Consider the following 26518-nt stretch of genomic DNA (forward strand, 5'->3'; position numbering starts at 1 on the left):
GAGCTTCTTGAGTGTTGTTGGAGTTGCACTCATCCAGGCATGGAGACGATTCCATCACACTCCTGACTTGTGCCTTGAAGATGATGAAAAGGCTTTAAGGAGTCAGGAGGTGAGACACTCACCGCAGAATACCCAGCTCTTGTTGCCACAGTATTTGTGTGGCTGGTCCAGTTCAGTTTCTGGTCAATGCTGACTCCCAGGATGTTGATGGTGGGGGATTCGGCGATGGTAATTCCGTTGAGTATCATGGGGAGGTGGTTAGACTCTCGCTGGTTGGAGATGGTCATTGCCTGGCACTTTTGTGATGCGAGTTACTTGTCACTTATCAACTCACGCCTGAATGTCGTTCAGGTCTTGCTGCATGCGGGCATGATCCGCTTCGTTATCTGAGGCACTGAACACTGCAATCCTCAGCGAGCATCCCCACTTCTGACCTTATGATGGAGGGAAAGTTATTGATGAAGCAGCTGAAGACGGTTGGGCCTAGGACACTGCCCTGAGGAACTCCTGTAACGATGTCCTGGGGCTGTGATGATTGACCCCTAACTGCCACAACTATCTTCCTTTATGCTAGGTATGACTCCAGCCAGTGGAGAGTTTAACCCCTGATTCCCATTGAGTTTTACTAGGGCTCCTTGATGCCACACTCGGTCAAGGACAGTCATTCTCACCTCACCTCTGGAATTCAGTTCTTTTATCCATGTTTGGACCAAAGCTGTAATGAGGTCTGGAGCCGAGTGGTCCTGGCGGTACCCAAACTGAGCATCGGTGAGCAGGTTATTGGTGAGTAAATGCCGCTTGATAGCACTGTCGACAACACCTTCCATCACTTTGCTGATGATTGAGAGTAGACTGATGGGGCGGCAATTGGCCAGATTGGATTTATCCAGCTTTTTGTGGATAGGACATACCTGGGCAATTTTCCACATTGTCGGATAGTGTTATAGATGTACTGGAAAAGCTTGGCTAGAAGCACGGCTAGTTCTGGGGCACAGGTCTTCAGCTTCACAGCCGAGATGTTGTCAGGGTCCATAACCTTTGCTGTATCCAGTGCACTCTCTCATTTCTTGATATCACGTGGAGTGAATTGAATTGGCTGAAGACTGGCTTCTGTGATGGTGGGGTCCTTAGAAGGAGGCAGAGATGGATCATCCACTCTGCACTGCTGGCTAAAGATGGTTGCAAACGCTTTAGCCTTGTCTTTTGCACTCACATGCTGGGCTCCGCCATCATTGAGGATGGAGATATTCATGGAGCCTCCTTTTCTTGTTAGTTGTTTAATGGTTCACCGCCATTCACGACTGGATATGGCAGCACTGCAGAGCTTTGATCTGATCTGTTAATTGTGGGATCACTTAGCCCTGTCTATGTGGCAGCTTCCCCAGGTTGGCACCTCATTTTTAGGTACGCATGGTGCTGCTTCTGGCATGCTCTTCTGCACTCATCATTGAACCAGGGCTGGTCTCCTGCCTTGATGGTAATGGTAGAGTGAGGGATATGCCGGGCCATGAGGTTACAGATTGTGGTGGAATACAATTCTGCTGCTGCTGATGGTCCACAGCCCCTCATGGATGCCCAATTTTGAGCTGCTAGCTCTGTTCTGAATATATCCCATTTAGCACGGTGGTAGTGCCACACAACATGATAGATGGTGTCCTCAGTGTGAAGACGGGACTGTGCAGTGGTCACTGCTATCAATTCCGTCATGGACAGATGCATCTGTGACAGATAGATTGGTGGGGGCGAGGTCAAGTAGGTTTTTCCCTGGTGTTGGTTCTCTCACCACCGGCCACAGGCCCAGTCTGGCAGCTGTGTCCTTCAGGACTCAGCCAGCAGTGGTGCTACCAAGCCATTCTTGGTGATGGACATTGAAGTCCCCCATCCAGAGTATATTCTGTGCCCTTGCTACTCTCAGTGCTTCTTCCAAATGGTGTTCAACATGGAGGAGTACAGATTCATCAGCTGAGAGAGGGCAGTAGTGGTAATCAGCAGGAGGTTTCCTTGCCATGAACTTCATGGGGTCCACAGTCAATGTTGAGGGCTCCCAGGGCCACTCCTACCCAACTGTGCCGTCACCTCTGGTGGGTCTGTCCTGCCGGTGGGACATGACATACCCAGGGATGGTGATGGAGGAGTCTGGGACATTGGCTGAAAGGCATGATTCTGTAAGTATGACTATGTCAGGCTGTTACTTGACTAGTCTGTGGGACAGCTTTCCCAATTTTGGCACAAGTCCCCAGATGTTGGTGAGGAGGACTTTGGAGGGTTGACTGGGCTGGGTGTGCCGTTGTCGTGTCTGTAGTCGGTACCGAGGTCGATTCTGGGTGGTCTGTCCGGTTTTATTATTCTTATTGTTTCTCATAGCGGCTTGTTACAACTGAGCGGCTTGCTAGGCCATTTCAGAGGGCAGTTAAGAGTCAGCCATATTGCTGTGGGTCTGGAGTCTGCATCCCAGAGTACTTAAGAAAGTGGCCCTAGAAGTAGTGGATGCATTGGTGATCATTTTCAAACAGTCTATTGACTCTGGATCGGTTCCTATGGACTGGAGTGTAGCTAATGTAACACCACTTTTTAAAAAAGGAGGTAGAGAGAAAACGGGTCATTTTAGACCAGTTAGCTTGACATCGGTAGTGGGGAAAATGTTGGAATCAATTATTAAAGATGTAATAGCAGCGCATTTGGAAAGCAGTGACAGGATCAGTCCAAGTCAACATGGGTTTATGAAAGGGAAACCATGCTTGATGAATCTTCTCGAATTTTTTGAGGATATAACTAATAAAGTGGACAAGGGAGAACCAGTGGATGTGGTGTATTTGGACTTTCAAAAGGTTTTTGACAAGGTCCCACACAAGAGATTGGTGTGCAAAATCAAAGCACATGGTATTGGGGGTAATGTACTGACGTGGATTGAGAACTGGTTGGCAGACAGGAAGCAGAGAGTCGGGATAAACGGGTTCTTTTCAGAATGGCAGGCAGTAACTAGTGGGGTGCCGCAGAGCTCAGTGCTGGGATCCCAGCTCTTTACAATATACATTAATGATTTGGATGAAGGAATTGAGTGTAATATCTCCAAGTTTGCAGATGACATTAAACTGGGTGGCGGTGTGAGCTGTGAGGAGGACGCTAAGAGGCTGCAGGGTGACTTGGACAGGTTAGGTGAGTGGGCAAATGCATGGCAGATGCAGTATAATGTGGATAAATGTGAGGTTATCCACTTTGGGGGCAAAACACGAAGGCAGAATATTATCTGAATGGCGGCAGATTAGGAAAAGGGGAGGTGCAATGATACCTGGGTGTCATGGTACATCAGTCATTGAAAATTGGCATGCAGGTACAGCAGGCGGTGAAGGCAGCAAATGGTATGTTGGCTTTCATAGCTAGGGGTTTTGAGTATAGGAGCAGGGAGGTCTTACTGCGGTTGTACAGGGCCTTGGTGAGGCCTCACCTGGAATACTGTGTTCAGTTTTGGTCTCCTAATCTGAGGAAGGATGTTGTTGCTATTGAGGGAGTGCAGACTGATTTCTGGGATGGCTGGACTGACATATGAGGAGAGACTGGATCAACTGGGCCTGTATTCACTGGAGTTTAGGAGGATGAGAGGGGATCTCATAGAAACATATAAAATTCTGACAGGACTGGACAGGTTAGATGCAGGAAGAATGTTCCTGATGTTGGGGAGGTCCAGAACCAGGGGACACAGTCTAAGGATAAGGGGTAAGCCATTTAGAACTGAGATGAGGAGAAACTTCTTCACTCAGAGAGTTGTTAACCTGTGGAATTCCCTACCGCAGAGAGTTGTTGATGCCAGTTCGTTGGATATATTCAAGAGGGAATTAGATGTGGCCCTTACGGCTAAAAGGATCAAGGGATATGGAGAGAAAGCAGGAACGCGGTACTGAGGTGAATGATCAGCCATGATCTTATTGAATGGTGGTGCAGGCTCGAAGGGCCGAATGGCCTACTCCTGCACCTATTTTATATGTTTCTATCGGCCAGACCAGCTAAGGACAGCAGATTTCCTTACCTAAAAGGACATTAGTGAAAGGATATGTTTTTACGACAATCCGATAGTTTCACGGTCATCATTATTGATACTAGCTTTTTATTTCAGATTTATTTAATTAACTGAATTTAAGTTCCCCAACTGTCATGGTGGGATTTGAAATCATGTCTCTGGATCATTATTCCAGGTCACTGGATTACTAGTTCAGTAACATTATCACTATGCTACCACTGACAGATCTTTACAAAGTTAGATCTAATAAATGCCCACCTATAACTTGAGTTAGATGAAGAGTCCAGGTCATGCTTGACTATAAATACTTACCTCGGCCTGTATCAGTTCAGTAGGCCACCATTTAGAGCATCTTCCGCCCAGACATATTCCAGGGGGTGATGAACCAAATTTTGCAATGGTTTGAAGGGGTAGTGTGTTATTTAGATGGCACACTCATTTCAGCACCAAACAGGCAAATCCATAAGGTGTTGAATGAAGTGCTCAAAAGAGTGACTGTTCATAAGTGTGAAGTGTTTCAAAACTCAGTGGAGTACTTAGGGCATCATCATCATAGGCAGTCCCTCAGAATCGAGGAAGACTTGCTTCCACCCTTGAAATGAGTTCTTATGTGGCTGAACAGTCCAATACGAGAGCCACAGAATCTGTCACAGGTGGGACAGATAGTTGTTGAGGGAAGGGGTGGGTGGGACTGGTTTGCCGCATGCTCTTTCCGCTGCCTGTGCTTGATTTCTGCATGCTCTCGGCGATGAGTCTCGAGGTGTTCAGCGCCCTCCCGGATGCACTTCCTCCACTTAAATTCAGATCCTTTTACTACTTCTGGCTCGGGAAGTTTGTAGGGCAAGGATTCGCCGATGACCCTTTTCAAAGTTATCAGGATACACCAGCACTGCCCCCAAAGAAAAGTGTACCCCCACGGCTCAAAGCACCCTCTAGTGTTTTTGGTCAGGGACTCCCAGGTGTCAGTGGGGATGTTGCACTTTATCAGGGAAGCTTTGAGAGTGTCCTTGTAACATTTTCTCTGCCCACCTTTGGCTCGTTTGCCATGAAGGAGTTCTGAGTAGAGCACTTGCTTTGGGAGTCTCATGTGTGGCATGTGAACAATGTGGCCTGCCCAGCGGAGCTGATCAAGTGTGGTCAGTGCTTCAATGCCGGGGATGTTGGCCTGGTCAAGGATGCTAAGGTTGGTGCGTCTGTCCATCCCAGGGGATGTCTTGTGGAGACATCGCTGGTGGTATTTCTCCAGCGACTTGAGGTGTTTACTGTACATGGTCCATGTCTCTGAGCCACACAGGAGGGCGGGTATTACTACAGCCCTGTAGACCATGAGCTTGGTGGCAGTTTTGAGGGCCTGGTCTTCAAACACTCTTTTCCTCAGGCGGCCGAGGGCTGCACTGGAGGTGGTGTTGAATCTCGTCGTCAATGTCTGCTCTTGTTGCTCTATGTAAGATGGCCGCCCGGGTGGCAGCTCCCTAGGGAGCTCCCCTGCTAAACAACTCCCATCTTCCATCTTCGGCAACTTTCCACCCTCAACCTCCCCCCTCCCACTGTCTAAACTTCCCCTAGCCCTACTTAGAGCACAGAGTAGACAAAGATGGTTTATGTCCAACCAAGGGAAAGCTGGACACAATCAGAAATGCACCCAACCCAAGAATATCTCTGAACTACGATCATTTTTGGGTCTTTTGAATTATTATGGAAAGTTCCTCCCAAATTTGGCTACAGTGTTACATCGACTGAATGAGCTGTTGAAAAACACAGGTCCTTTGGAAGTGGTCAAAAGAAGGCGGCACAGCATTCATAGAGTGTAAAAGCCAGTTAGTCGAGAGTACCATGTTAATTCACTATGACGTATCTAAGGAGATCAAGCTCATATATGATGCCTATCCGTACATAGTTGAGGCAGTGATCTCTCATTTCTAGTTCTTGGGGAGGAGAGACCAATTGCTTTTGCTTCACGCACTCTCAGTGCCAGTCAGCGTAATTACGTACAGATCGAAAGAGAAGCTTTGGCATTGATTTTTGGTGTCAAGAAGTTTCACAAATACTTATTTGGTCGTAAGTTTACCATCGTTACTGACCATACGCCCCTGACAGCAATCCTCCATCTAAAGTCCCCAGTTCTAACCTTAGCTGTAGCCTGAATGCAGAGATGGGCTTTGATTTTGTCAGCATGTACGTATGACATTGAGTACAGACGATCAGCTGATCAGAGTAATGCTGATGCTATGAAGGGCTGCCATCCCCATCACAAATCACACTAATAGGGAAGAAGTGTTCTATTTCTCATACATTGATGAGCTGCCAGTCACAGCTGAAGAGATTGGTAGGGAAAATAAAACTTTGCCCAGTTATGTCAAAAGTGTATGATTCATCATAGGCGATCCCTCGAACGAGGATGACTTGTTTCCACAAGTTCACAGATGTTTCAATGAAGGACCCGATGTTCCAGTCTTGAACGCCAATTGAGGGGGTGGAAGATGCCTGTGCGTGGATTTTTTTAACGTGTGGTGACCGTTGAACACCAGCCACCACATGGGCTTGACAGAGCTAGGCCTTTATCCAGTGGCAAGGGTTAACCAGGACGACTGGAGACTTCCTCTGCTGCACGGATCTAACGCGCGCACATATTGCAATGTGGGCAGGCCAGTGCTACCCCTGGGCCCTCGGCTCTTCTGGGCCTCGTATCCTCATTCGCCGCTCCTCCACCACAAACATTCACCGCTCATCTGCCCCGCTTCCCACTGCTCTGTACCTGGGCCCCGCCGATGTTCCTGCCCGCGCTCCAAAACGGCAACCAGGGTTTTGATGACATCACCCAGTCGCCCATTTCAAAATCGCCGCACTTGGAGCAGCTCGCGCTGGAGGTTGAAGTGGTATGCCGCTCCAGCTCTTTTATCTCCCGACCTGCGGAGCTGTTCTCTTTACATAGCAAATGGATGGCCAAACCAGATATCAGAGGAAGATATTCATCCATACTTTGTTCGTAGGAATGAATTGTCAGTGGTTCAAGATTGAATCATGTGGGGAGCGAGAGTGGTTATCCCAAATAGGTTCAGGTCCAAATTGTTAGGAGATCTTCATGACCAGCACCTGGGAATATGCTTGACCAAGAGTTTTGCACGCAGTTACTTATGGTGGCCAGGTTTAGATAAAGAGATAGAATACATCATTAGTCAGTGTACAACATGACAATCAGTGAGCAAGAAACCACAATCAGTACTGATGCAGATTTTGCTGAGCTAGAAGGACAGCAATTGTTCATAGTGATAGACACTCAAAGTGGGTAGAGGTGTTTCCGATGCGGATAATAATAACAAGCAAAACACTAGACAATTTGCAAAGATTGTTTTCTTCATATGGCCTCCCAGAAGAAATTGAGTCTGATAATGGGCTGCAATTTTGTTACATAACATAAGAATTAGGAACAGGAGGAGGTCATCTAGCCCCTCGAGCCTGCTCCGCCATTCAAAAAGATCAGGGCTGATCTGGCCGTGAACTCAGCTCCACTTACCCGCCCGCTCCCCGTAACCCTTAATTCCCTTATTGGTTAAAAATCTATCTATCTGTGACTTGAATACATTCAATGAGCTAGTCTCAACTGCTTCCTTGGGCAGAGAATTCCACAGATTCACAACCCTCTGGGAGAAGAAATTCCTTCTCAACTCGGTTTAAAATTGGCTCCCCCCCCGTATTTTGAGGCTGTGCCCCCTAGTTCTAGTCTCCCCTACCAATGGAAACAACCACTCTGCCTCTATCTTGTCTATCCCTTTCATTATTTTAAATGTTTCTATAAGATCACCCCTCATCCTTCTGAACTCCAACGAGTAAAGACCCAGTCTACTCAATCTATCATCATAAGGTAACCCCCTCATCTCCGGAATCAGCCTAGTGAATCGTCTCTGTACCCCCTCCAAAGCCAGTATATCCTTCCTTAAGTAAGGTGACCAAAACTGCACGCAGTACTCCAGGTGCGGCCTCACCAATACCCTATACAGTTGCAGCAGGACCTCCCTGCTTTTGTACTCCATCCCTCTCGCAATGAAGGCCAACATTCCATTCGTCTTCCTGATTACCTGCTGCATCTGCAAACTAACTTTTTGGGATTCATGCACAAGGACCCCCAGGTCCCTCTGTACCTCAGCATGTTGTAATTTCTCCCCATTCAAATAATATTCCCTTTTACTGTTTTTTTCCCCCCAAGGTGGATGACCTCGCACTTTCCGACATTGTATTCCATCTGCCAAACCTTAGCCCATTCGCTTAACCTATCCAAATCTCTTTGCAGCCTCTCTGTGTCCTCTACACAACCCGCTTTCCCACTAATCTTTGTGTCATCTGCAAATTTTGTTACACTACACTCCGTCCCCTCTTCCAGGTCATCTATGTATATTGTAAACAATGGTGGTCTCAGCACCGATCCCTGTGGCACACCACTAACCACCGATTTCCAACCCGAAAAGGACCCATTTATCCCGACTCTCTGCTTTCTGTTCGCCAGCAAATTCTCTATCCATGCTAATACATTTCCTCTGACTCCGCCTACCTCTATCTTCTGCAGTAACCTTTTGTGTGGCACCTTATTGAATGCCTTTTGGAAATCTAAATACACCACATCCATCGGTACACCTCTATCCACCATGCGCGTTATATCCTCAAAGAATTCCAGTAAATTAGTTAAACATGATTTCCCCTTCATGAATTCATGCTGCGTCTGCTTGATTGTACTATTCCTATCTAGATGTCCCGCTATTTCTTCCTTAATGATAGTTTCAAGCATTTTCCCCACTACAGATGTTAAACTAACCGGCCTATAGTTACCTGCCTTTTGTCTGCCCCCTTTTTTTGAACAGAAGCGTTACATTAGCTGCTTTCCAATCCGCTGGTACCTCCCCAGAGTCCAGAGAATTTTGGTAGATTATAACGAATGCATCTGCTATAACTTCCGCCATCTCTTTTAATACCCTGGGATGCATTTCATCAGGACCAGGGGACTTGTCTACCTTGAGTCCCATTATAGCCTGTCCAGCACTACCCCCCTAGTGATAGTGATTGTCTCAAGGTCCTCCCTTCCCACATTCCTGTGACGCGTGGTTTTTGTGTCTTCCACTGTGAAGACCGAAGCAAAATAATTGTTTAAGGTCTCAGCCATTTCCACATTTCCCATTATTAAAACCCCCTTCTCATCTTCTAAGGGACCAACATTTACTTTAGTCACTCTTTTTCGTTTTATATATCTGTAAAAGCTTTTACTATCTGTTTTTATGTTTTGCGCAAGTTTACCTTCGTAATCTATCTTTCCTTTCTTTATTGCTTTTTTAGTCATTCTTTGCTGTTGTTTAAAATTTTCCCAATCTTCTAGTTTCCCACTAACCTTGGCCACCTTATACGCATTGGTCTTCAGAAGAGTTCACACAGTTTATTAGCAGAAACAGTGTGAAACATTCCAAAGTTCCACCATACAACCTGCTTCAAATGGTGCAGCAGGGCACACAGTACAAATTGTAAAACGTGCCCTCATCAAAAAAATGTTGGATCCAAAGAAACGACAGTTGTCATTGGACCACAAACTGGCAAATTTTCTGATTACTTAGCGGAATACTCCTCACACCACTACTGGTGGAACACCAGCAGAGTTGTTTCTCAAACGGCAGCCACAAACCAGGTTCTTGTTGTTAAAGCCAAACTTGGCACAGTCAGTAGAAAAAGAGTCATGATAGAGGTAGAGTAAGAGAGAGAAGTGTGAAATTGAATCAGAAAGTTAGAGTGAAGAATCATCACCATAAATGGTTAAAGTGGTTACCAGGAAGAGTAGTGAAGATATGTGGCTCTCGCACATATTTGGTCAAGATGTTTGATCACGGAAAGATTAGGTTTGTTTACATTGATCATATTTTACCTACAGATGTGGAAGGAGTTGAATGTTGGGATGATTCAATTTATTCTGATGAGTCAGATAGTCTTGTTACAAGTAGAGTACCAGAGTACCAGTAGCAAATCCTACATCAGATGTACCAGAAACAAGACAAAAGAATTTAAGTCTGAGTCAGTCAGACAAACCATCCGAAAGTGTAGAGAGTCCAAATGTAGATCAAGATCAGCCCTTGGAGAAAAACTCTCCTCAGGCTCAGCCTAGAATGAGTCAAAGTCCTACAACAAGTTCTGTTCAAGAACAAAGGTATCCTCTTTGAAACAGGAAACCAGTGGTTAAGTTTAATCTGTAAATATGGAAAATAAATTCATATCTTTTGTTTGCGTTACAGAATTCTATAGTAGAATTTGGAAACATAAAATGGGTTCCATTTGAGAAATGTATACCAAGAGTTGTAAATACCATATAAGTCATGTACAATGATTATTTGTTATGATTAACTTCTTCAATAAGGAGGGAGAAGTGTTGTGGAGCCACCTAGTGGACTGATATTATTGATGTAACAACAATAAAGCCATGTGCTCTGCACAGTTCTACCTGGGAGCCATGTTGTGCAAGTGTGTGTGGTTACTGTGTCTCAAGATATCACACAGGAGGGGGCAGGGCATGGAGGGGGTAGGGCAGGGAGTGAGCAGGATTAGGAGGGGACGAGGGGCTTGTGTTTGCTATAACGCTGGAGATTCCGCCCACCTCCTCTGCTGAAGCCTTTCCTCTTCGGGCACCCGAAAGGAGTATCTCCGCTTGCTTCTGGTCCTGACCATCTGTTTGCGACTGTTGTCTGACGTTTCAGGAACGACAAGCTCGTCCCCTTCTACAGGAGTGAAACAAACAGCTCAACGGAAACCAGTAAGAGACAAGATGCTGATTAAAAGTAAAATCTTGAGTTACTGTGAAAACTTTTTGTTATTGACTATTATTGCAATAACTGGCTTATGGGCAATCCAGGTCTTTGACACGGTCATGATATTTAGCTACTGACTTGGGCAGTCCCTTACAGACTATTGCTCAGATACTCCCCATGAGGTCACGTGCTGAGAGCAATCAAAAGCTGATGATTACTGTTGCTGTTGGAGGTTTCTCTAGATTGGCAGCTCTCTCCTTGGAGAAAGGACAAGGTTATTTTAAGGTCTAGAAAGTCCAGCAGGAAATGACTGGCTTTCTGTTTTTATATTTGAACAAAACATTATTCAGCGATGATGTGTTTGTGTTCTATACAAAGCGGGACACCTGAAGAGAGCGCCGGGATGTAGATACAGAACAATAACAATTCAAAAACAAGACGACCATGACAGACATGCAGTGGTGCTTACAGGAATGGCCATGGGCCAATGTGGGTGATGCACTTTGAAGGTCACATGTTTTACATGACTATTCATGGCCAAATTTGCTGGCCAGCTTTACTTCCGCTCCATATAGTCTGGTGGCTCAGAAATGCATGCTGCTATTTGGCAAACCCTGAAATAACTAAATACGTTAACAGTAAGATTGCTGTTTTACGAAAACATAAAAGCCACTTACTAGACGTACCTGCCATCTTATTTTTGAAATAGATTAACCGGATTGTCTCGAGACCTAGCAGGTTAAGTGTTCCCTCTGTATTAAGTGGCCGAACCTGCAACAAGAAGAGCTCACTGTAGCAAATCCCGCAAGGTATTTCTGAAACAGAACTTCATTTGATTTACCCCTAGGATCCTAGGGTCTTAAGAGAAGTAGCGGCAGTGATAGTGGAAGCATTGGTTGTAATTTACCAAAATTCCTTGGATTCTGGGGAGGTCCCAGCAGATTGGAAAACTGCAAATGTAACATCTCTATTTAAAAAAGGAGGCAGACAAAAAGCAGGAAACTATCCAGTTAGCCTAACATCTGTGGTTGGGAAAATATTGGAGTCCATTATTAAAGAAGCAGTAGCAGGACATTTGGAAAAGCAAAATTTGCTGGAGTTCTTTGAGGATGTAATGAACAGGGTGGATAAAGGGGAACCAGTGGATGTGGTGTATTTGGACTTCCAGAAGGCATTTGACAAGGTGCCACATAAAAGGTTACTGCACGAGAGGGTTGGGGGTAATATATTAGCATGGATAGAGGATTGGCTAACTAATAGAGAATAGAGAGTCGGGATAAATGGTTCATTCTCTGGTTGGCATCCAGTAACTAATGGGGTGCCGCAGGGATCAGTGCTGGGACCCCAACTATTTACAATCTATATTAACGACTTAGAAGGGACCGAGTGTAACGTAGCCAAGTTTGCTGATGATACAAAGATGTAAGGAAAAGCAATGTGTGAGGACGACACAAAAAAATCTGCAAAAGGACATAGACAGGCTAAGTGAGTGGGCAAAAATTTGGTAGATGGAGTATAATGTTGGAAAGTGTGAGGTCATGCACTTTGGCAGAAAAAAAATCAAAGAACAAGTTATTATTTAAATGGAGAAAGATTGCAAAGTGTGGGACCTGGGGGTACTTGTGCATGAAACACAAAAGGATAATATGCAGGTCCAGCAAGTGATCAGGAAGGCCAATGGAATCTTGGCCTTTAATGCAAAGGGGATGGAGTATAAAAGCAGGGAAGTCTTGCTACAGCTATCCAGGGCATTGGTGAGGCCACACCTGGAATACTGCGTGCAGTTTTGGTTTCCATATTTAAGAAAGGATATACTTGCTTTGGAGGCAGTTCAGAGAAGGTTCACTAGGTTGATTCCAGAGATGAGGGGGTTGACTTATGAGGAAAGGTTGAGTAGGTTGGGCCTCTACTCATTGGAATTCAGAAGAATGAGAGGTGATCTTATCGAAACGTATAAGATTATGAGGGGTATTGAGAAGGTGGATGCAGAGAGGATGTTTCCACTGATAGGGGAAGACTAGAACTAGAGGGCATGATCTTAGAATAAGGGGCCGCCCATTTAAAACAGAGATGAGGAGGAATTTCTTTTCTCAGAGGGTTGTAAATCTGTGGAATTTGCTGCCTCAGAGAGCTGTGGAAGCTGGGACATTGAATAAATTTAAGACAGAAATAGACAGTTTCTTAAACGATAAGGGGATAAGGAGAGTGGGCAGGGAAATGAAGTTGAGTCCATGATCAGATCAGCCATGATCTTATTGAATGGCACAGCAGGCTCGAGGGGTCATATGGCCTACTCCTGTTCCTATTTCTTATGTTCTTATGTTAAATCTGGCCCAAGTGACATTCTCAAATGGTGCTTTTCCAGTCCTCTGCTGATGCACCTGCTCAAAGCTCAGCTGCAGGAGAGTACATTACAGTAGATTGGTTTAGCATACTAAATAGTACAGATAGGGCTGACATGGAATGTTATTAACAAATCATCAGGAAAGGTAGGGCCAGAGGGCACAAATTTAAATGAGATTGCACTCTAAATAATCAAACTCGGAGTGGATGAATAAAGGGATATATGGACACAAGTCATTAAAAGCTAGTTCACAGACACAAAACTGCTAGTGGAATGTGGGATTTCATCACATGAAATACAGAATATAAAAGCAAGGAAGTACGAGAGAGTGTTAGTCAAACCTCACTTAGAATACTGTGCTCAGGTTTGGGCTCCCACCTAAGGAAGGATGTACTGGCCTTGGAGACAATCCAGTGACAATTCACAAAGATACCTGGGATGAAGGGACTTAGTTATAATGAGGGACTCAGTAAACTTGGCTTATACTCACTAGAGGTGGGGAGCTTAGGAGGTTATCTGATTGAGGGAGAGAAAAAGGAAGAAACAAAGAAAGAAGAGAAGAATGGAAGGAGGAAAAGGTGGAAAGAGAAAGAAAGAGAAAGAAAGAGGAGGAAAGAAAGGAGGAAAGAAAGAGGGAAAGAAAGAAAGGAAGAAAAAGAAAGAAAAAGCAAGCTGACGCTCCCTGTGAAACCCTATCGCAGCAAGGAACAGGAGAGGAAGGAGACAAGTATAAGCAAAACTAACAGCTGGAGAAATGAACGGAACGTACCTTCTTTAGTGCAACTGTCTGAATCCACTCCATAGTATTCACATCAAATACATCTACAGCATTCTCACTATACACAGACAGATATGGAGCATTGTAACCTGTAGAAATACAACACATCCGTCAGTGTCAGATTCAGGTCTTTGGATCTGCTGCATTTCATGATCAAATTAATTGCAATAGCCTCCCCCGATCAGTGCTCCCATTTAAAATATTTAGTGTAACGGTGCCGATACTACAGGGGAACAATCACACTTGAACCGTGAGCCTCTAATGTGCAAAAACACTTTTTGTGCCACACTTTCAGTTTTTTTCATCGGACTGTTCCCACATGTGTATCAACACATAGAGGCCACCAGTATTTCATTCCAGTGTGTAATACACTTCAAGCATTCCCTCCAGGCACAGCCTGTATTGGGTAGAACATGATTTGTAGTTGTACTGCACAATTAAATTATTCCACAATCGAACCACCCGTTGTGGGGCCAAAAGTCCAACCTCAATTCTTGTCGTACATCAGATCTTTGACTTGTAGCCCTGGTATTTGAATCTTTCACTAACACCGACAGCGTATCTGGATCTGCTTTCTTAGTGCCATTCATAATCTTGCAAATTTCAATTGAGCTACATCAAAATCTTCAAATTTCCATAGAAAACAGTGCCGTTACTATGAGATCATTAATTAATCCGATCTCATTACACATGATCTAAACTAGCCTGCTCCCTGGTTGGTTCCACAATGTATTGATCTAAGAAATCATCTCGAGTACATTCTATGAACTTGTCCCCAAGGCTACCTTTGCCAATTTGAGTTGTCCAATCGATATGAAGATTAAAATCGCCCATGATTATTGCAGTACCTTTCTTACAAGCCCCCATTATTTCTTGATTTATATTCTGTCTTACAGTGTTGCTACTGTTAGGGGGCTTATAGGCTACTCCCACCAGTGACTTCTTTCCCTTATTATTTCTCATCTCCACCCAAACTGATTCTACATCTTGATCTTCTGAGCCAATATCAGTTCTCACTGCTGCACTGATCCCATCCTTTATTAACAGAACTACCCCACCTTCTTTTCCTTTCTGCTTGTCCTTCCAAAAGGGCAAATACCCCTGAATATTCAGTTCCCATCCTTGGTCACTTTGTAACCAGGTCTGTGTAATGGCTATCTTATGTGGTTGCCGTGGATCATGCTGGTGTCCACCAGCTCCCACATGCTGCAGCTTTAACACATCACCTGCCCTGCCATCTCTATTGTACTTTATTTAACTAATTAGGTTTACAAGTTTTGAAATATCAATTATCAATGTATAGTTTTTAACCTGTAATCACGGCTCTTAATTTAAACCAATGTCCAAGTTTAGAAAATAAAAACAGAACTACTTACTAACCAATTACTTACTTGCTTTCCTGTGACATCACACTTTGATATCTTTTTCCCCCTTACAGGTCCCAGCCGCTGCTCCCGCTCTTGGCGCTAATCTCAGGCGCGCCTTTTGACCTTCCCCGCTGCTTTCTTAGAAGATATTATCATATATGCCTATTTACCTTTGTGGGTATTATGGGATATTGTCATATTACCCTCATAAGAGCATTATGGGTTCTTGTCACATATTCCCTTTGCCCTTGTGGGTATGATGGAATGTTGTCACATGCCCCTATTGCACTTTTGTGGGTATTATAGGATGTCATTTCCCAACTGTCCTTATGTGGGGTATTATGGACAGTAGATAAAGAGAAACTGTTCCCATTGGCAGAAGGGTCAAGAACGAGAGGACACAGATTTAAGGTGATTGGCAAAAGAAAGAAAGGCGACATAAGAAAATGCTTTTTTACGCAGTGAAACATAGAAACATAGAAAATAGGTGCAGGAGTAGGCCATTTAGCCCTTCGAGCCTGCACCACCATTCAATAAGATCATGGCTGATCATTCACCTCAGTACCACTTTCCTGCTTTCTCTCTATACCCCTTGATCCCTTTAGCCGTAAGGGCCATATCTAACTCCCTCTTAAATATGTCTAACGAACTGGCATCAACAACTCTCTGCGTTAGGGAATTCCATAGGTTAACCACTCTCTGAGTGAAGAAGTTTCTCCTCATCTCAGTCCTAAATGGCTTACCCCTTATCCTTAGACTGTGACCCCTGGTTCTAGACTCCCCCCAACATCAGGAACATTCTTCCTGCATCTAACCTGTCCAGTCCTGTCAGAATCTTATATGTTTTTATGAGATCCCCTCTCATTCTTCTAAACTTGTGAATACAGGCCCAGTCGATCCAGTCTTTCCTCATATGTCAGTCCTGTCATCCCAGGAATCAGTCTGGTGAACCTTCGCTGCACTCCCTCAATAGCAAGAACATCCTTCCTCAGATTAGGAGACCAAAACTGAACACAATATTCCAGGTGAAGCCTCACCAAGGCCCTGTACAGCTGCAGTAAGACCTTCCTGCTCCTATACTCAAATCCCCTAGCTATGAAGGCCAACATGCCATTTGCCTTCTTCACCGCCTGCTGCACTGCATGCCAACTTTCAATGACTGATGTGCCATGACACCCAGGTCTCGTTGCACCTCCCTTTTTCCTAATCTGCCGCCATTCAGATAATATTCTGCCTTCCTGTTTTTGCCACCAAAGTGGATAACCTCACATTTATCCACATTATACTGCATCTGCCATGCATTTGCCCACTCACCTAACCTGTCCAAGTCACCCTGCAGCCTCTTAGCATCATCCTCACAGCTCACACCGCCACTCAGCTTAGTGTCATCTGCAAACTTGGAGATATTACACTCAATTCCTTCATCTAAATCATTAATGTATATTGTAAAGAGCTGGGGTCCCAGCACTGAGCCCTGCAGCACCCCACTAGTCACTGCCTGCCATTCTGTAAAGGACCCGTTAATCCCGACTCTCTGATTCCTGTCTGCCAACCAGTTCTCTAACCACGTCAACACATTACCCCCAATACCATGTGCTTTAATTTTGCACACCAATCTCTTGAGTGGGTCCTTGTCAAAAGCCTTTTGAAAGTCCAAATACACCACATCCAATGGTTCTCCCTTGTCCACTTTACTAGTTACATCCTCAAAAAATTCTAGAAGATTTGTCAACCATGATTTCCCTTTCATAAATCCATGCTGACGTGAACCGATCCCGTCACTGCTTTCCAAATGTGCTGCTATTTCATCTTTAATGGGGAAAATGTTGGAATTAATTATTACTGATGTCAGGCTAACCAAGTCTATAATTTGCCATTTTCTCTCTCCCTCCTTTTTTAAAAAATGGTGTTACATTAGCTACCCGCCAGTCCATAGGAACTGATCCAGAGTCGATAGACTGTTGGAAAATGATCACCAATGCATCCACTATTTCTAGGCCACTTCCTTAAGTACTCTGGGATGCAGCCTATCAGGCCCTGGGGATTTATCGGCCTTCAATCCCATTAATTTCCCTAACACAATTTCCCGCCTAATAAGGATATCCTTCAGTTCCTCCTTCTCACTACACCCTCAGTCCCCTAGTATTTCTGGAAAGTTATTTGTGTCTTCCTTAGTGAAGACAGAACCAAAGTACTTGTTCAACTGGTCTGCCATTTCTTTATTCCCCATTATAAATTCACCTGATTCTGACTGCAAGGGACCCACGTTTGTCTTCACTAATCTTTTCCTCTTCACATATGAATACAAGCTTTTGCAGTCAGTTTTTATGTTCCCAGCAAGCTTCCTCTCATACTCTATTTTGCCCCTCCTAATTAAACCCTTTGTCCTCCTCTGCTGAATTCTAAATTTCTCCCAGTCCTCAGGTTTGCTGCTTTTTCTGGCCAATTTATATGCTTCTTCCTTGGATTTAACACTATCCCTAATTTCCCTCATTAGCCACAGTTGAGCCACCTTCCCCGTTTTATTTTTACTCCAGACAGGGATGTACAATTGTTGAAGTTCACCACATCCACTGGTTCTCCCTTGTCCACTTTACTGTTTGCCATTGCCTATCCACCGTCAACCCTTTAAGTATCTTTCGCCAGTCTATTCTAGCCAATTCACGTCTCATACCATCGAAGTTACCTTTCCTTAAGTTCAGGACCCTAGTCTCTGAATTAACTGTGTCACTCTCCATCTTAATAAAGAATTCTACCATATTATGGTCACTCTTCCCCAAGGGGCCTCGCACAAGATTGCTAATTAGTCCTTTCTCGTTACACATCACCCATTATTCCTCTCTCTTCGCAGTACATTAATAACACAAGCCTATTCTTACCAGATGACCTCTCTACAGCCACGTGACTGATTTACTGCATACCCACTATATTTCTTAACCTCTTCTCATGGATGGTTAATGAGGTAATGTCTCCACTGCTCCAGTCCTCGCCTTGTATAGCCATTGCAGAATGAGTAGTAATATGTGGGATATATATTTTAAAAGCTGTCTACCTGGTGTACCTATACTTACAAGGAGAGCCTAAACTTTCCTTCTTCTTGGACCTAAGTCGTCCATAGATCCTCAGGGGCTTCATATAAAGGTTCAATCCACATTTCTATTAATTTAATGAAACTCATTTGCTGACACTGACAGATCCCTGTGCTCTATCGAAGATTTATCCATCAATGAAGCACATACAGGATGGACTGAATGGCCTCCTCCTCTGCTGCCTGATTCTACACACAGCCCTTTCTGGGCCTCCAGACTCTTAATGTTCAAGCAGCGTTCAACTTGCTCTGCCCCCTTCCTCTACTGGATTGAAACAGGCTAGGAACAAAGCAATACCAGCCATACGGATGCAAAGCAAAGATAACTGAAAATAGTGCATTGATCCAAATAGCCAACCAATGCAAATCCATCATGAAACTTAAATGAAACAAAGATATGTAGTTCAATTAACAAGGATTGAACTACAGCACAAACCAACCAGTAAGAAAGGTGAACAGAATTAAATCAGGCTTCGTGGGCCTGATGTTACTTCTGGAGCGATGCCACTATTTTCATTTGAGTAGTGGAGACGGGCCCCCAGGAATGTGTTGCTATTTACAGGGGGTCTCCGGGTGTGTGTCAATATTTACAGTGGGTCCCTGGGAGTGTCAGTATTTACCAGGGGTCCCTGGGAGTGTGTCACTAGTTACAGGGGTTCCTGATTTGATAGCACTAACATATTTAATATATTGGTTGATCTCTCGTGGTGATGTTAACAGATAAATAAATACATTCCATCTCTCTGCTCTTCTTTCCCTCTCTAATTCTTTGTTTCCTGTTGTCTCCTCCTCACATCCTTTGCATCCTGCTTCAATTCATAGTTTCCCTCCGTTTTTCCGTGAGACTCAGAATATATCAAATATTAAATGTAAGTTCTAATTATAAAACCAGAACCTTGGTCCCTGATCAATACAAGGGAGAGGCAATTAGTAATTTGACAAAACGCACTGAGTTTTGAAGTAAAGGTACGCAAAAAAGGTCGTTAGTCACCAAGAGCTTCTGACTTTCTGCCAGAGGCTGGCATTATTAGAAAGAAACTTATCAAACCAGTTCCTAACTCCAGAAGCAGATTGGTAGTGCAATAACTCAGGCCCAAAGGAGGGGGAGACAGAGGAAGGACAATGGTGGAGAAGGGGAGAGGATGCAATAATCATGGGGGGAGACAAGGAATTGGCATAGTGGGAGAGGTAGGGACAATGGGGGGAATCATAGGGAGCAGCAAGGCTCAGACACAAGGGAAAAGGGACAGTGTGAGGGGAAATAGGGTATGGTTGGTGAGGTTAGTGCATACAGGTGATTGTAGAACCAAAGGTAAGGAGAACAGAGCAAAAGAGGGAGTATGAAGGGGAAGACGTAGAGACAGGGTAGGATTGATGGGAGACATGGTATACAACAACTTGCATTTATATTGCGCCTTTAACATAGCAAAATGTCCCAAGGTGCTTCACAGGAGTGTAGAATCATATAAATTTACAGCATAGGAGGCCATTTGGCCCATCATGTCCGTGCCAGCTGACAAAGAGCTATCCAGCCAAATCCCATTTTCCAGCTCTTGGTCTGTAGCCCGGCAGGTTACGGCACTTCAAGTGCATATCCAAGTACTTTTTGAATGTGACAAGGGTTTCTGCCTCTACCATCTTTTCAGGCAGTGAGTTCCAGACCCTACCATCCTCTGGGTGAAAAAATGTCTCCTCAAATCCCCTCGAAACCTCCTACCTATTACTTTAAATCTATGCCCCCTGTTATTGACCCATCTGCTAAGGAGAATTGGTCCTTTCTATCCACTCTATTTAGGCCCCTCATAATTTTATACACCTCAATCAGGTCTCCCCTCAGCCGCCTCTGTTCCAAAGAAAACAAACCCAGCCTATCCAATCTTTCCTCATAGCTCAAATTCTCCAGTCCAGGCAACATCCCCGAGTTCTGACAAAGGGTCATGGACCCGAAACGTTAACTCTGCCTCCCCTCCACAGATGCTGCCTGCTAAGATTGCCAGCATTTTCTGTTTTTATTCCACATTCCAGCATCCGCAGGATTTTGCTTTTGTATCTTTGTAAATCTCCTCTGTACCCTCTCCAGTGCAATCATATCCTTCCTGTAATGTGGTGACCAGAACTGCACGCAGTACTCCAGTTGTGGCCTAACTAGTGTTTTAGACAGTTCCAGCATAATCCCCCTGCTCTTGTATTCTATGCCTCGGCTGATAAAGACAAGCATTCCGTATGCCTTCTTAACCGCCTTATCTATCTGTCCTGCAACCTTCAGGGATCTGTGGACATGCACTCCAAGGTCCCTTTGTTCCTCTCCACTTCTCAGTGTCCTACCATTTATTGTGTATTCTCTTGCCTTGTTAGCCCTCCCCAAATGCGTTACCTCACACTTCTCTGGATTGAATTCCATTTGTCACAGTTCTGCCCACCTGAGGTCCATTGATACCTTCCTGCAGTCTACTGCTTTCCTCTTCATTATCAACCACATGGTCAATTTTTGTATCATCTGCCAACTTCTTAATCATAACTTCTGAATTCAAGTCCAAATCGTTGATATATACCACAAAAAGCAAGGGACCTAGTACTGAGCCCTGTGGAACCCCACTGGATACAGCCTCCCAGTCACAAAAACACCCATCAACCATTACCCTTTGCTTCCTGCCTCTGAGTCAATTTTGGATCCAACTTGTCACTTTGCCCTGGATTCCATGGGCTTTTACTTTCGTGACCAGTCTGCTATGTGGGACCTTATCAAAAGCTTTGCTAAGATTTATGAAACAAAATTTAACATCGAACCATGTAAGGAGGTATTAGGGCAATGACCAAAAGCATGATCAAAGAGGTAGATTTAAAGGAGTGTCTTAAAGGAGGAGAGGTAACGAGGCAGAGAAGTTTAGGGAGGGAATTCAAGAGCTTAAAAGCCTAGGCAGTTGAAGGCACAACCGCCAATAGTGATGCAATTAAAATCGAGAATGCACAAGAGGCCAGAATTGGAGGAACACAGAGATTTCGGAGAGTGTAGGATGTTCAAGCAAGAGGGAGGGGCCAGGCCATGGAGGGATTTGAAAACAAGGATGAGAATTTTAAAACTGAGGTGTTGCCAGATCCACGTCCAATGTAGGTCAGCGTGCACAGGGATGACAGGTGAGCAGGATTTGGTAACAATGATCGTGTGGTGGAAAGATGCAATAGGATGGGAATGGTAACATAGTGGTTCAACACCGCCTCCAGTGCGCCAGTGCAGCCTTCGGCCGTCTGAGGAAAAGAGTGTTTGAAGACCAGGCCCTCAAATCTATCACCAAGCTCATGGTCTACAGGGCTGTAGTAATACCGATCCTCCTGTATGGATCCAAGGCATGGACGATGTATAGAAGGCACCTCAAGTCGATGTCTCCGCAAGATCCTGCAAATCCCCGGGAGGACAGAAGCACCAACATCAGTGTCCTCGACCAGGCTAACATCCCCAGTATTGAAGCACTGACCACACTCGGTCAGCTTCGCTGGGCAGGCCACATAGTCTCGTATCTGGCATGCGTACTCCCTAAAGCAAATGCTTTATGCGGAGCTCCTTCATGGTAAACGAGCCAAAGGAGGACAGCGGAAACGTTATAAGGCCCTCAAAGCCTCCCTGATAAAGTGCGACATCACCAGACACCTGGGAGACCCTGGCCGCAGACCGCCCAAGGTGGAGAAAGTCCATCCGCGAGGGCGTTGAGCTCTTTTGAGTCTCGATGCAAGGAGCATGAAGAGGCCAGGCGTAGGCAGCGGAAGGAGGGCGCGGCAAACTAGCCTCACCGAACCCTTCCCTCGACAAATGTCTGTTCCACCTGTGACAAGGTCTGTGGCTCTCGTATCGGACTGCTCAGCCATCAAAGAACTCACTTTTGGAATGGAAGCAAGTCTTCCTCGATTCCAAGGGACTGCCTATGATGATGATGATGATGATGTTACTGGAGTAGTAATCCAGAGGTCTGCCTAGATTAATGATCCTGAGGCGTTCATTCAAATCCCACTATGACATCTGAGGAATTTAAATTCCGTTAATTAAATAAATTTGAAATATAGTAGCATCAGTAATGGTGACCATGAAATTACCGGATTGTCGTAAAAACTCATCAGGTTCACGGATGTCCTTTAGGGAAGGAAATCTGCCGTCTTTACCCGATCTGGCTGCAGACTCCAGACCTACACCAATATGGTTTATATTTAACTGCCTATCAAGCCACTCAGTTGTACCAAACCACTATGACAATGTCACTGTGGGAGCACCATCACCACACGGCCAGCAGTGGTCCAAGGAGGTGGCTCACCACCACCTTCACAAGGGCAATTAGGGATGAGCAATAAATGCTGGCCTTGCCAACGACACCCACATCCCCAGAATGAATATTAGAAAATGATGCATGGGAACTCTAAACACTCAGAGCCAAGAGAATGACTGAAGGAAGAGAGAATGAGCGAGAGAACCAGAGAGAGGGGGAGCGATGGAGAGGGGGAGCGATGGAGAGGGGGAGCGATGGAGAGGGGGAGCGATGGAGAGGGGGAGCGATGGAGAGGGGGAGCGATGGAGAGGGGGAGCGATGGAGAGGGGGAGCGATGGAGAGGGGGAGCGATGGAGAGGGGGAGCGATGGAGAGGGGGGGCGATGGAGAGGGGGAGCGATGGAGAGGGGGAGCGATGGAGAGGGGGAGCGATGGAGAGGGGGAGCGATGGAGAGGGGGAGCGATGGAGAGGGGGAGCGATGGAGAGGGGGAATGATGGAGAGAATAAGCGAGAATGAAGGAGAGGGGGATAGAATTACCGCGAGAGAGGAGAGAGAATGAGAAAGAGATAGACAGACAGAGAAGAGATAAAGAGGCAGACACAGCGTACGTGGAGAAGCAGAACAAAGAGAGTTGAGAGAAAAACTCATCTGACTTTCTATGAGCAACATCTATGGGGCATCCATTAATTGTACAATGGTGAATGTTTAATATGAAAATGTCAGTGCAAATTGAGAGAGGTAGGTAGATGGTGAGTTGAAAAGGAAAGAGATTGGAGAGAAAAAGAAAGGGGGAAGGTTATCAAGGAAAGAAAGAATGACTTAGATTTATATAGTGCCTTTCACGACCACCGGATGTCTCAAAGCGCTTTACAGTACTTTTTTGGAGTGTAGTTACTGTTGTAATGTGGGAAACGTCGCAGCCAATTTGCGCACAAGCAAGCTCCCACAAACAGCAATGTGATAATGACCAGATAATCTGGAGAGACATGGGTGTAAAAGCAAGACCATCGAGAGAGAACTGGAGGGACTGTCGAGAGAGTGGTGCTACTGGGGGATGTAGAGAAGGGGAAGAGGTTTGCAAGCAGGATTGAGATCATTGAGAGTGGTTCAGAGAGAGGGAATATCAAAAGAGAGAGGGGATGAGAAAAATTGAGGGGGGCAGAAGGGAACATCTAAGGATGGTGAGAGAGAAGGTAGGGGATTGAGAGATTGAAAAAGGAGTGGAGAATAGAGAGAGAGAAAAGGAGCAAGTATGAGTATGTTGGGGGGAGGAAAGAAAAACATTATGAGTGAAAGGATCAAGACGCAGAGAATGATTCTGGAATAATTGTGCCAGTTCTCAGTTGCTCATTGACTGAAACAAGCATGAGAGTCACGGTGCCTTTCAGTTCATTCTCAAAAAGGGCTGCAATAACTTTCACAACATGAATATAGATGAGGATGGTCATTCAGCCCATCTTAGCTCATTAATCCAAAAACACCTCTGATCATGTCATCCAATAGGCTGAATGAGTCAGCTTTTTGCCTCCCACTGCTATTCCTGGAAAGTCTATTCCGAGTCTTCTGTCTGATTCCAGACATCAGTCCTAAATTCGTCCTTCGCCAGTTTGAACCTGTTCGCCATGTCCTGCTGCTGTTATTTAGCTTGAAGTACTGCACCAGATCTGACCTGAGTCACTTCCCCTACAGTCTACAAGGCCCGGTGTCTCTAATCTACACTCTTATCTCAGACCTCTGATACGAGGGCTCAGTCATGTGGCTCTTCTCTGAATAGCCTCCAGCACTGGAATCTGTCCTTGTATCAGGAAATGATGAACAGGTTAGGTCACATTTCTCTTGAAAAGAGAAGGCTGAGGAGTGACCCAATAGAGGTCTTTAAAATTATGAAAGATTTTGACAGAGTAGATAGAGAGAGTGTTTCCACTTGTGGGGAAGTTAGTCATAATCACAACAAAATAGATGAATTAATAGCGCAGATAGAAATTAATAGGTTTGATCTAATAGCCATTACGGAGACTTGGTTGCAAAGTGACCACGGTTGGGAACTAAATATTACAGAATACTTAACTTTTAGAAGTAATAGGCAAATTGGAAAAGGAGGGCTAGCCCTGATAATAATGGATGGGATAAAGACAGTAGAGAGAAAGGATCTTAGCTCGGAAAATCAAGAAGTCGAATCAGTTTGGGTGGAGCTAAGAAACAGCAAGGGGCAGAAAACATTGGTGGGAGTTGTTTATAGGCCCCCAAACAGTAGTTGCAATGTAGGGCACAGTATCAAATAGGAAATTAGAGGTGCATGTAACAAGGATAATCATGGGGGACTTTAATCTACATATAAATGGGCATGCCAACCAAATTTGCAATAATAATGTGGAGGACGAATTTATGGAATGTATACAAGACAGTTTTCTACCGGTAGATGTGGTGTATTTGGATTTTCAGAAGGCATTCAATAAGGTGCCACACAAGAGGTTATGAAATAAAATTAAGGCTCATGGGATTGGGGGTAATGCAGATAGAACATCAGAAATCCGGAGTTCTAAAAACCGGAATTCTCCAAAAACCAGACGTTGTGCAAAATCCGGAAATATTTCCCGAAAACCAAACTTTTAAGCTGTACATACCTTTCTTGAAGCATGAATCCAAAAAAATACGCAGCCCGGTGCGGCCTCGAGGGTGCCAGATTTGGGCCGTTGGATGTAATGCTCCGAAATCCGGAAATTCACGAAAGTTGGCCCAAGGGTTTCCGGATTCGGGACGTCGGATTGTCTCCAAAATCCGGAAACACCCAACACTCGGCCCAGGGGTTTCTGGATTCGGGACGTCGTATTTCTTCTCCAAATTCCAGAACTGCCTGAAACTTGGCCCAGACACTTCCAGATTCGGGATGTCGGATTTCTTCTCTAGAAAAACCCGAAAACCGGAATGGCCTCAGTCCCAAGGTTTCCGGTTTTGGGACGTTTTATCTGTGTATTAGCACGGATTGAGGATTGGTTAACAGACAGAAAACAGAGAATAGAAATAAATGGGGGCATTGTCCTATGAGGAGACATTCAGTAGACTAGGCCTATATTCTCTAGAGTTCAGAAGAATGAGAAGTGATCTCATTGAAACATACAAAACTCTTACAGGGAGGATGATTCCCCTGGCTAGAGAGTCTCAAATCAGGAGTCACAGTCTCAGAATAAGGGGTCGGCTATTTAGGACTGAGAGGAGAAGAAATTTCTTCACTTGGGAGTGGTGAATCTTTGGGATTCTCTACCCCAAAAGGCTGTGGATACTCAGTCGTTGAGTGTCAGCTGTGGCTCAGTGGATAGCACACTTGCCTCTGAGTCAGAAGGTTGTGGGTTCAAGTCCCACTCCAGGGACTTGAGCACAAGAAATCTAGGCTGACACTCCAGTGAAGTACTGATGGAGTGCTGCACTGTCAGAGATGTCATCTTTCGGATGAGACATTAAACCGAGGTCACGTCTGCTTTCTCAGGTGGATGTAAAAGACCCCATGACATTATTTCAAAGAAGAGCAGGGGAGTTATCCCTGGTGTCTTGGCCAATATTTATCCTCAATTAACATAACAAAAAAACAGCAGATTATCAGGTCATCACCACATTGCTAATTGTGGGAGTTTGCTTGTGCACAAATTGGCTGCCGCGTTTCTCACATCATAATAGTGACCACACTCCAAAAAGTACTTCATTGGCTGTAAAGCGCTTCGAGATGTCCGGTGGTTGTGAAAGGCGCTATATAAATCCAACTCTTTGTATTCAAGACAGAGATGGATAGATTTTTGAATATTAAGGGAATCAAGGGATATGGGGATAGTGGAGGAAAGTGGAGTTGAGGGATAAGATCAGTCTTGAATGGCAGAGCAGGCTCGAGGAGCCAAATGGCCTACTCC

General features: G+C 44.9%; 1 protein-coding gene across 1 annotated transcript in view; it reads right to left on the bottom strand.

Annotated features, from left to right (window-relative positions):
- LOC139266669 (serine/threonine-protein kinase MRCK alpha-like) overlaps positions 1 to 26518 on the bottom strand; it is a 550926-nt gene that overhangs the window by 15180 nt on the left and 509228 nt on the right. Inside the window, exons 12-14 of the mRNA XM_070884257.1 lie at positions 13902 to 13999; positions 11475 to 11559; positions 10638 to 10758 (exon numbers count right to left, since the gene is read on the bottom strand). Of these exons, the coding sequence (XP_070740358.1) occupies positions 10638 to 10758; positions 11475 to 11559; positions 13902 to 13999 (304 nt within the window). The remainder of the gene's footprint in view (positions 1 to 10637; positions 10759 to 11474; positions 11560 to 13901; positions 14000 to 26518) is intronic.

Source organism: Pristiophorus japonicus, chromosome 7 (genome assembly GCF_044704955.1).
Source record: "Pristiophorus japonicus isolate sPriJap1 chromosome 7, sPriJap1.hap1, whole genome shotgun sequence".
In the NCBI taxonomy this organism is placed as follows: domain Eukaryota; kingdom Metazoa; phylum Chordata; class Chondrichthyes; family Pristiophoridae; genus Pristiophorus; species Pristiophorus japonicus.